Source organism: Sciurus carolinensis, chromosome 5 (genome assembly GCF_902686445.1).
Source record: "Sciurus carolinensis chromosome 5, mSciCar1.2, whole genome shotgun sequence".
Classification (NCBI taxonomy): Eukaryota; Metazoa; Chordata; class Mammalia; order Rodentia; family Sciuridae; genus Sciurus; species Sciurus carolinensis.
The window spans coordinates 14,798,282-14,809,763 of record NC_062217.1 but is presented as its reverse complement, the minus strand read 5'-3'; the positions used below and the strand labels follow the sequence as shown (position 1 = coordinate 14,809,763).

Here is an 11,482-nt window from a genome sequence, read left to right as displayed (position 1 = left end):
CACCAAAAAAAAAAAAAAGATCCAATTAATATGTAGGCAAATTAACTAAACAGATACTTCTCAAAAGAAGAAATACAAATGTCCACCAAATACATTAAAAAGTATTCAACATCTTTAGCACTTAGGTAAACGCAAATCAAAACTATACTTAGTTTTACTCTAGTCAGAATGGCAGCCACCAAGAATATAAATAAAAATAAACCCTGGAGTGGATGTGAAGAAAAGGAATACTTTTTTACTGTTGGTGAGATTGTAAATTAGTACAACCAATATGGAAATCAGTATGGAAGTTCCTCAAAAGAACAGGAATGGAACCACCATATGACCCAGCCATACTCCTCACTATTTATTCTTAAGGATTAAAGTCAGCATACTATAGCAATACATGCACACACATGTTTATAGCAGCACAATTCACAATAGTCTGATGAAATCAGATGTCTGTCAATGGATGACTGAATAAAGAAAATATGGTATATATATACAATGGAGTTTAATTCAGTTATAAAGAATGAAAATGGGCTGGAGTTGTGGCTCAGTGGTAGAGTGCTTGCCTCACATGCGTGGGGCACTGGGTTCGATTCTCAGCATCACATAAAAATAAATAAAGGTTCATTGACAACTAAAAAGAATATGTTTTTAAAAATTAAAAAAAGAGGGCTGGGAGATAGCTCAGTTGGTAGAGTGCTTGCCTTGTAGCACAAGGCCCTGGGTTCGATCCCCAGCATCCAAAAAAAAAAAAAAAAAATTAAAAAAAGAATAAAACTGTCATTTGCAGGAAAATGGATGGAACATGAGAACATTATGTTAAGTGAAAAAAAATCAAACTCAGAAGGTCAAGGGTTATATGTTTTCTCTCCTATGTGAGAACTACAGAAGAAAAACAAATATGTGGGGGAAAATCTCTTGAAAATTGAAGGGAGATCAGTAGAGTTAGAGGAAAGGGGACTCAGGATAGGGAGGAGGGGAGGAAAAAAGACATACTGGGAAATAATGTTGGCCAGATTATATTGCCATACTCTGTAAATGTATGAATATGTAACAATGAACCCCAGTGTTATTAATACACTAATAAAAATATGGAAAAAACTCAGCGTGGTACTGGCAAAAAGACAGAAAGATATATAGACCAATGAGTAAGAGAGCCTAGAAATAAACCCCTGCATGTAATCATTAACTTACCTTCAACAAAAGTACCAAGATCACTCAAAGAGGAAATGGTAGTCTCTTTAGCAGGTGGGAAAAAATGAATATCCATGTACAAAACAATGAAGTTTGGCCCCTAACCTATCCATATACAGAAAATTTTAATTGATTAAAGTGTAAGGTCTGAAACTATAAAGCTCCTAGGAAAAAAACAGGGAAAAAGCTTCATGACATTAGATGTGTTAATGACATCTTGCCTATGAAACCAAAAGTCCAAGCAAACAAAGGAAATCAGTTGAGACTACATTAAATCTAAAAACTTTTGTGCATCAAAGGGCACAATCAACAGAATGTAAAGTCTACCTACCAAAGGAGAAAAATACCTTCAAGTCACTTACGTGATTAGGGGTTAATATCTAGAATATATAAAGAACTCATAAAACAACAAAAAATCAAATCACCTGATTAAAAAGTGGGTAAAGGATTTTAACAGACGTTTAAAGATGATATACAAATGGTCAAAAGTATATGAAAAGATGTCTGACACCACTGATCATTAGAAAAATGCAAATAAAAAACACAATGAGATTGTTATCTCATATTCGTTAGGAAGGCAACTATAAAAAAACAGTACAATTATTGGTGACCATGTAGAGAAACTGGAACTCTAGTGCACTGTTGGCAGGATCATAAAATGTTGCAACGACTATGAAAAACAGTATGGGGGGGTCATCAAAATTTAAAGTTGAACTATCATATGATTCAACAATCCATTGCTGGGTAGGTGTATAAAAGAACTGGAAGCAGGGTCTCTAAGAGATACTTGCACATTCATATCAACTGCAGCATTACAAAAGCTAGCAGGTCGAAGCTACCCAAATGCATGCTGATGGCTGAGTGGGTAAACACAATGCGGCACACATATACAATGGGATACTAAGCCTTTGAAATGGAAGGAGGGCTGGAGGTGTAGCTCAGTGGGAGAGAGCATGCCTTGTGTGCCATGTGTGATCCCTGGGTTGGATCCCCAGAACCACACTGGTTAGAAGGGAAGGAAATATTATAATATGGACATGGTGCTAAGTGAAATGTCAGCCACAATAAAACAAACACTGTGTGGTGCCACTTATATGAGGTATCCAGAGTAGTCAAATGCATAGAGAACAAAGTAGGGTGGTAGTTACCAGAGGATGGGGATAGGAGGAAAAGGGTAACTATTTTAAATAGATATAGTTTTTGATTTACAAAATGAAAAATATCAGAAGATATGTCTCAATACAGTGTGAACATATTTAGTACTAGTGAATTGTATTTTTTTTACAAATGGTTAAGATGGTAAATTTTACATTCTGTGTTTTTCTACTATGATAAAAATGAATCAGTAATGTAAAGGATTAATTGAAGAGATAAAAAATTTCAACTAATTAGAATTCTGAAAAGAGATAACATAAAAATGGAAAGAGGATGATTATTTTTCTCAAAACTCCCAAAGTACAATGAAAAAAATGTCAAAAGCCAGAGAGAGATGAGTCTTTAAACATACAAGGAGACAAAGCTGATGAGATGCAAAAGGAGTAGTGGTAGAGGGAAATTAACTGTTATAAACACTGACATCCATTCTTTTCTTATCAGAGAAAACATTGGCCTTTGGTTTTTTTGGGATTGGCTTATCTCACTTAGCAAGATATTCTCCAGTTCCATCCATTTACCTGTAATGCCATAATTTCATTCTTCTTTGTGGCTGAATAACATTCTATTGTGTGTATATACCACAGTTTCTGTATCCATTCATCAACTGAAGGGCATCTAGGTTGGTTCCACATCTAGCTATTGTGAAGTGAGCTGCTTCAAACATTGATATGGCTGTGTTACTGTTGTATGCTGGTTTTAAGTTCTTTGGGTACAGACCAAGGAGTGGGATAGCTGGGTCAAATGGTGGGTCCATTCCAAGTTTTCTGAAAGTGTAGAGGGAAATGAGAGGGTAGAGGAGGCGGGGGTAGAAAAGACAGTAGAATGGGACAGATATCATTACCCTATGTATATGTATGATTACCTAAATGGTGTGCATCTACATCATGTACAAACACAGAAACAAAAGTTGTACCCCATTTGTGTACAATGAATCAAAATGCATTCTGTAAACACACATACACACACACAAAACCCAAACACTGACATCAAGATAAATAACAGGGCTAGAGCAATAGCTCAGTGGTAGAGAACTTGCATAACATGCACCAGGCCTGGGTTCAATCACCAGCACAATACCATAATAAATTTAACAAATAAGTAAATAGAGAACAGAAATAATAGAGAAAACCAACAAAATCAAATGTTGATTCTTGGAAAAGATTAACAAAATTGACAAACCTTTAGCTACACTGATTAAGGAAAAAAAAGACATCACTAAAAATCAGAAACAAAAGTGGGGACATTACTACATATTTTATAGAAAAAAAGAATTATAAGAGTATCATGAACAATTATATGACAACAATTTTTATAACTTAAGATGAAATGAACAAATTCTTGGAAGTGCACATGTATTTGTGGAAGTTTTTGTAAGGTGATGAAATGTCAAAGAAAAAGCAACTTTTCAAATATTAAGAAATGGAAGCAGATCTAATCCAAAACAGGTCACTCTCCAGATCACGACTAAGCATACTAAAACCAGGAACATAATTAAGAGTAATTAGAAGATAAGAGGTAATGTTTTCAGTGAGCTATCTAAAAGCTCTTATCACTTTGAATTTTCACATTTGGGAAATTCAGTGTAATCTGAATTTTTTTTGGGGGGGGGCGGTTACCAGGGATTGGGCTCAGGGGCACTTGACCACTGAGCCACATCCCCAGCCCTAGTTGTATTTTATTTAGAGACAGAGTCTGAGTTGTTAGCACCTCACTTTTCTGAGGCTGGCTTTGAACTCGCAATCCTCCTGCCTCAGCCTCCCGAGCTGCTGGGATTAAGCATGTGCCCCCATGTGCAGTAAATTCAGTGTAATCTTAAAAACATTTATTTTTTACCTCTCTCTGTGTCAGAAGACTAATATACTATCTACATAGAGATATAGGTAAAGATATCCTTGGGGATAACAAACCCATATTCTAGATAAAATGAAATTCTTAATCATTATACAGACATTTTTAAAGTCAATCTGACAATCATCTGAGAATGTCATTAAGAACTAAGTCTGCAATCTTCAGTATTCTGATCGTGTCAGTGCAATATGGTTCAGATATCACTGCAAGGTGATGACTTACTTGTACTTTTCTTCTTATTTTCAAGATTATCTAGTAATCGTCGTATCTCTGTATCATATTCTATCCATTCTGGGACAATCCTGGCAGCAGCTTTTAATTTTGGTTCTTTTGTTTAGGATTATTGCACTAAAAATTTAAAAAAGATTTTGTTAGTGAAAAATCATGCTTTAATAAAATGTATTGGAAGTGCACATGTATTTGTGGAAATACTTGAGGACACTTCTGTATTACTAGGGCAAACAAAATACTTCTTATAAAAGAGAGCCCTACTCAAAACTTGAATACTAGAAGTTTAATATAGGTAGTATCAAATGGAATGACAAATCACAACTTTCCTATGTACGTAATAATTGCTTAATGCAAATACCTCAATCAGAAACTTAGAAAAATACTGAAAGACAATTTGGTCTTCATAAGAAGAGTGTCAAACAATTCTGTCTAATGCTTGATGAAAGATCTAATTACACACCATTCTGTAAAAGAAAGTGGCAGGAGTTGGTCTTAGTCTCTTTACCCACAAAAGAAACTAAAATAACAATCTCCAGGGTTTGCTGATATATCATCAACTTAATTTACTTGGTCCCACTATAAAGTTGTTTTGGAAAATTTAAAAGAAGGTTAAAAGGCAAAAGTTATGAGGTTGATAAGGATCTGATGTTGGTTACTTCGGAAAGCACAGCTGATAGGATATGCTCATGTGCGGGACATAAGCAGTGAGAAGAAAGAGGCATCAAACTTATGACCCCAGTACCTTTGGCTTGAGCATTGTGAAGAATGCAGCTACCACTTAGTGAGACAGAAGAGACAACAGAGGAGTGTGAACTTTACCAAGTTGCAAAGGCATCCCATCTGCTATGTACAAAGCATTAATACAGAAAGTGTCTTGAAGCTAGCTTCTATGTGACACTTTCTCAACTGGCTTTTCTCTTACTGCCATGGGGAAAGTTATTAGTCATGAGCCACAAGCTTGCTGTCAAATATATTCAGTTAATTCCATTGTGGGTTTTTTTTCCCCCTACAGTAATATATTCCAAAAGTAAATGGAAAATGGGATCTTCTTCACAGAAGATAACTTCACAGGCAATATTTTCTATGAAGTAAAAGTTATGGAACTATTTTCTTTCTTTTTAATTGTGAAAGCAACTACTAAAATAAAAACAGTGTTTTCTTTAGGTTGTGTGTGTGTGTCATATACTACAATATATGTGGGGGTGGGTGTTTGTGTTTTCTATGCTCTTTATCAGTGGTTCTTAGTGGGGAATTATGTCCCTCAGAAGGAAACTTTGGCAAGGTCTGGGGATTGCAGTTGTCATTACTGAGGTGATGTGGGGTGCTACCGCCATCTAGTGGGTAACCATCAGGGGATGCTGCTGAATATCCCACAACAGACAGGGCAAGAATGAATTATCCAGCCCCAGATGCTAAGACTAAGAAACCTTGACTGCACTAGCTTCCCTGATCGTTTTAATTACGTACATTCTGAACTCCCTTTCTGACATTTCTTCTGCTGTGCTGTCATTGGGTTTTATTGATGTAGTATCTAGGTTTGTTTGGGACATTTTCTCTAGTGCAACCACTCTGGAAAGCAGTGTGGAGATTCCTCAGAAAGCTTGGAATGGAAACACCATTTGACCCAGCTATCCCACTCCTTGGCCTATACCCAAAGGACTTAAAATCAGCATACTACAGAGATACAGCCACATCAATGTTCATTGCTGCTCAATTCACCATAGCCAGATTGTGGAACCAACCTAGATGCCCTTCAGTTGATGAATGGATAAAGAAACTGTGGCATATTTATACAATGGAATATTACTCCGCAATGAAGAATGATAAAATTATGGCATTTGTAGGCAAATGGTCGAAATTGGAGAATATCATGCTAAGTGAGATAAGCCAATCTCAAAAAACTAAAGGACGAATGATCTCGCTGATAAGCGGATGAGGACATATAATGGGGGGTGGGACGGGCTAGCATTAGGTTTAGGGTTAGGTTTAGAGTTAGGCTAAGGAGAGCAGTAAGAATGAAGGAAAGAAGGACTGTGTAGAGGGAAAAGAGGGGTGGGAGGGGTGGGAGGGGTGGGGGGGAGGGGAAAAATATAATAAACATCATTACCCTATGTAAACGTAAAAAAAAATAAATAAAAAAAAATAAATAAAAAAAAAAAAAAAAAAAAGAAACCTTGACTGCAAAAATGAGACGGCAGTCTAACACATTTCCATCTTCAACACCATTAATCATGCTCTTTTCCTCACTTTCAGGCCATTATTTAGGATTTTTTTTGCATTCCCTTAACTTTTCCCCTAAGAGACTGCTCAAGAATAGCTCACTCCATGATTTTAAGTATTTGAGTGAGAGGTAGTTTTCTGAAAACCAAAATGTACACCATCCTCATTTTTCTGTGCAGCACTATTGCTAGGAGGTAGTTATCCATCCAAGAATGAAATTTTTCAGCTAGTTTACATTAAAATTTGGAAGTTGACCAACACCTATTAAGAGTCCAGGATGTGTTCAGGATGTGTTCTCCACACTCCTATTTACCTTTTCTCTGATAGATCAGCACTGTCCAATAGAGGTATGATGGAAAGCAGGTAAGCCCTGATTATTTTCTAGCAGACATTTATAAAATGTAAAAGGAAGAGTGAAATAAAACAATACTATAACTCAATATACCCAAAATGCAATTAGTTAACAAGTAATCAATATAAAATAGTGATGACACATTTTAATATTCTTTTTATTGCACTGAGTCTTCAAAATCTGGTGCATATTATTTACACCTTTATAGCCTATCTCAATTCAGACTAGTGACATATTAAGTGCTCCAAAGCCATAAGTGCAACTGGCTGTTGTACTGGAAGGAGTGGCCTCAGAGGCTCAGAGATGGTGACAGAACCCTAGGATATGAAACGTCACAGGTAGATGGGGAGTGGTCCCTGAGTCATGGCACAGGGAAGCTACTCGCTAACAGGAATGCTTACTTAGGTCTGCTATATGAGTGTGACACCACAGAAGTTATGGGGTAGGCTACAGTAGTTCACATTAAGTCAAGTACTGAAGATTCCAGGGATACCTGTGGCTCTACCACATCAGACACAACCTTATCTTCATAATACAACCCTAACATTTTAACAGTTATGTTCACTAATGTTCTTGACTTGGCTTTATAAAATTCTCTTGCTTCCCTCTTAGCAAGGCCATTTTATTTGTTTCTATTACATTCTACCACCTCTGGCTGCATTCGACCATGGTGGTTTGCTACTTTTAAAAAATATACCTATCTACATATATCTGGGTAAATGTCCCAGGATCTTATAGACATCCCTTATTTTGTTCAAAATAGTAGAAATGCTAACATCTTGATAGTTTATTCTTTAAAGAGAACTTGTAAATGGTTATTTATACTCAAATTAAACACTTTCATTAACAATACTATAGTCAGAAAAAGAATTGTATTATGTTACAATATTGGAATGTAAGTTCTAGACAGCTGGAAAACAAATTGGTTTAAAATATTTTGTGTACCACAAAGCATAACTATGCTGTGCAGTATAAACAGCTTAAAATGAAAATCTAAGAAAAATAATCTCCGAAAAATAAGCAAGGAAGGAAAATAGAAAAGTAAGATAATCTCAGTGGACAAAATTATTTTGGTTAACTCCTTTGGGGAAAATACTGATGAGAGAACTGAAGCAAGGATTGTTAAGATGATCTAGCTGATCTACGAACACCTTCAGCCAGTTCATGATCCTCCTTTCAAAAGACCCTGAGTAGAAAGGGTTTACCACAGCAAATCCAAGACTGCTACTCTTAGACAGGTCTGCTCATGAAGTTGTTCCTTGGCTGGCAACTGAGAACTCAAGTTTCAGAACAGGTCCCACCATACTGTGATAAGAGTGGCTCACTGTACCTAAACTGCAAATTTCGTTTATGCAGAACACCTGCTTTTCTTCTGGGATTTGGGAATTTTGGTGTGTCCCAGGTAGAGGGTGCTTCCATGCAAATTCCCCAGAAAAGCCAAGGGAACTAGGTTTCTAAAAAGCATTCTTGGTAGACAACACTTCATACATGCTGCAGAATTTAAGAGTTTGAGGAATTAAGTTTGTCTTGTGTGACTTCAGAGAGGACCCTGGGAACCCTGCACCTGACTTTATCTTCACCCCATGTGCCTTTTCCCTTTGCTGACTCTGCTTCGTATCCTTTCAGTGCAATGACCTACAGTCAGGAGTACAGTATATTTTGCATCCTCTGAGTTCTTCCTTCTGAATCAGCAAATCTGAGGGTGGCCTTGGGGGCCCCCCAACACAGCCCTCTACTTGCTAAACTAAGAAAAAGGTAAAGTAAATTAAGCAGCAGAAAGAGGTAAAGTATGTGCCATCCTTTGTAAAACAAAATCTTTCTCTTTGGAACATTTTCACATCTGTTTATATATAAATGAAAACAGACACTCACCAGATCTATAGTTTTGGCTCTTTGTTTTGATTCATCATCACACCAGGTTTCACACCACAGCCAATCTTGAGGAAGAGACTTAATGGCAACTTGGTAAATCATATTGTTAGGAAGATCCTATAGAAAAAAATGATTTAAGTAGAGATATAGAAATTAGAGTCAGAAGAAGCTGAAGATATCATTTTGACTATGAACAAATCATAAAAACATGTAAATTTGAGATATCTCCATTTTTTAAAGCCCTAAATGCCCGATTTGATCCAATATTCTCGTGTCCTAGGAACGAACTCATGCACTGGAATTGCGCCCACACCCTTTTAGGCTTCCTCCCAGAAGGGAGGCCCCAAAATCCACCACTCCATGTTCTCCCACTGAACAGCCTCAGTACCTTAATTTGCTTTGTAATGTCAGAGTTAATTGTTCACATGTGCCTGCTATTGATGTTTATGTTGGTCACTACCACATTCTCCTGATTCTGAGGTGACCTTTCATCTCCCTGTTGGAAATAATGCTCTATAAATATATTCATATTTCTGCATGCTCAGGATAGTTTTTAGAAGACTACTGACACATGGGTTCAAGGATGTTTGACAAATGAGACTAATAAGTTAGAGACCTCTGGAGAGATAAGGGACACTTTAGCAGAGATGCATGTGCTTGTATCCCCAGAGGTGTTTACATTCCAGAGCAATGGAATAAACTCTAAGGTTCACAATTTTAGGGTTCCTCTTTCAACACTCTGATTAAACATGATATAGTGTAGCAAATACAGTAAGAGAAGAAAAGGAAATAAAAGATATACAAATTAGAAAGAAGGAATAAAAGTGCTGTTGTTTGCAATGAACAGTACTGTTTGTGCGGAAAATCTCAAGCATCAGTGAAAAAAATCTCCTGAAACCAATAAGCAATTATAATACAGTTACAAGACACAAAGTTAATACATAAAAGTCAACTACTTTATGTACAACAGCAATGAATAACTGGAATTTAAAATAAGAAATACCCACAATGCCACTTACATTAGCAAAAAGAGAAATTTATTCATTACCACTCTTAAAGGCTTACTATATAAAAGCTACAGTAATCAAGACAATGTGATATTATTTGAAAGAGTTCCTTATATGTTCTGTAGATGAACCTCTTGTCAGATATATAATTTGTAAATATTTTATTCCATTCTATGAGTTTCTTTCACTTTCTTGATCCTGAATTTAATGGATAAAGTTTTATAATTTTGATGTTGTCAAATTTATTTTCTTTTGTGCTTTAAGTTGCCATATTTAAGAAACCAATGCCTAACCCAAAGTCACAAATTTATACCTATGTTTTCTTCTATGGGTTTTTACAGTTTTAGTCCTTAAAAATTTAAGTTTTTGATCCATTTTGAGTTAATCTATATGTATGATGTGAGACAGGCCAATTTTATTTTTCATATGTGGATATCCCATTATCCTAGTGCATGTTAAAATATTTTTCCCCATTAAATTATCTTGGCATGCTTGTCAAAAACCGAATGGCTACAGAAGCTTGCTTATTTTTTGATTATTTATCTATTCCATTTAAAGGTATGTTCACCTCTGTGAAACCATTACCATAGTCAAGGTCATTGCAAACATTCATCACCCTCAAGTTTCCTCTGCCCTTTTGCAATACCTCCCTTTTGTTCTCACTTCATCTACTCAATCCAGTCTTCAGGTAAGCATTAACTGCTGTTTGCCACTGTGGATTAGTTTGCATTCTAATTTTATATAAATAAAACCGTATATATGTATTCTTTTGGTTACTTTAGATCAGCATAATTGTTATCAGGTTTATTCATGCTGTTATGCATATGAATGGTTCATCCTTTTTTGTTGTTGAGTAATACTACATTCTAGATACTCTGCATCTTTTAATCTATTTTCCTCTTGATATTTATTAGGGTCTGTGGTAGGTAGTTTTTGGTATGGTTCCCAGGGATACCTGACTCCTATTATTCATTCTTTTATACAATTCCTTCTTACACAGCCAGACCTAATCACTTCCATATAACAAACAATATGGTAAAAGAAATCAGATGCCAATTCTGTGATTAGAGTACATCACAATAGTTAAAATATAGAATCAGTCTATATGTCTATCAAGAGATGATTGGATAAAGGAAATATAGCATATATACACAATGAAGTATCACTTAGCCATAAAGAAAAAAAATGAAACCCTGTCATTTGTAGCAAAATGGATGGATCTTGAGGATACCATGTTAAGTGAAATAAGTCAGATACAGAAAAGACAAATATTGCATGTTCTCTATCACATATGCTACCATATAAAAAAGTCTACCTGAACATAGAATAGTGACTACTAGGGACTGGCAAGGGTGCTGGTGAAGAGGGGAAGTGCAAGGTAGAAGAAGGGTGGTTGGATGATTAAAGCATGTATACAAATATCATACTGAACCACATTAATATGTAAAGCTAATATGTTAATAAGGAAAAACATAAATTGAAAGGAAAAAATGATTATAACAGACTGTGACTTCCATTTTACTGACATTCTTTCTTTGAATCTTCTTATTTGCCCTAATAAATAAAGCCTTTTGGCAAGAAACTGTTTACAGTCAACAGCCAGCAAGGAAATGAA

At 35.8% G+C, this 11,482-nt stretch overlaps 1 protein-coding gene across 1 annotated transcript in view; it reads right to left on the bottom strand.

Moving 5' to 3' along the window:
• Window positions 1-1,763: 1,763 nt before the first annotated feature.
• Window positions 1,764-11,482, bottom strand: part of Uggt2 (UDP-glucose glycoprotein glucosyltransferase 2) — a 190,036-nt gene continuing 180,317 nt past the window's right edge. The window contains 4 exon segments of the mRNA XM_047554270.1: window positions 1,764-1,852; window positions 4,408-4,521; window positions 4,524-4,533; window positions 8,861-8,977. Of these exon segments, the coding sequence (XP_047410226.1) occupies window positions 1,764-1,852; window positions 4,408-4,521; window positions 4,524-4,533; window positions 8,861-8,977 (330 nt within the window).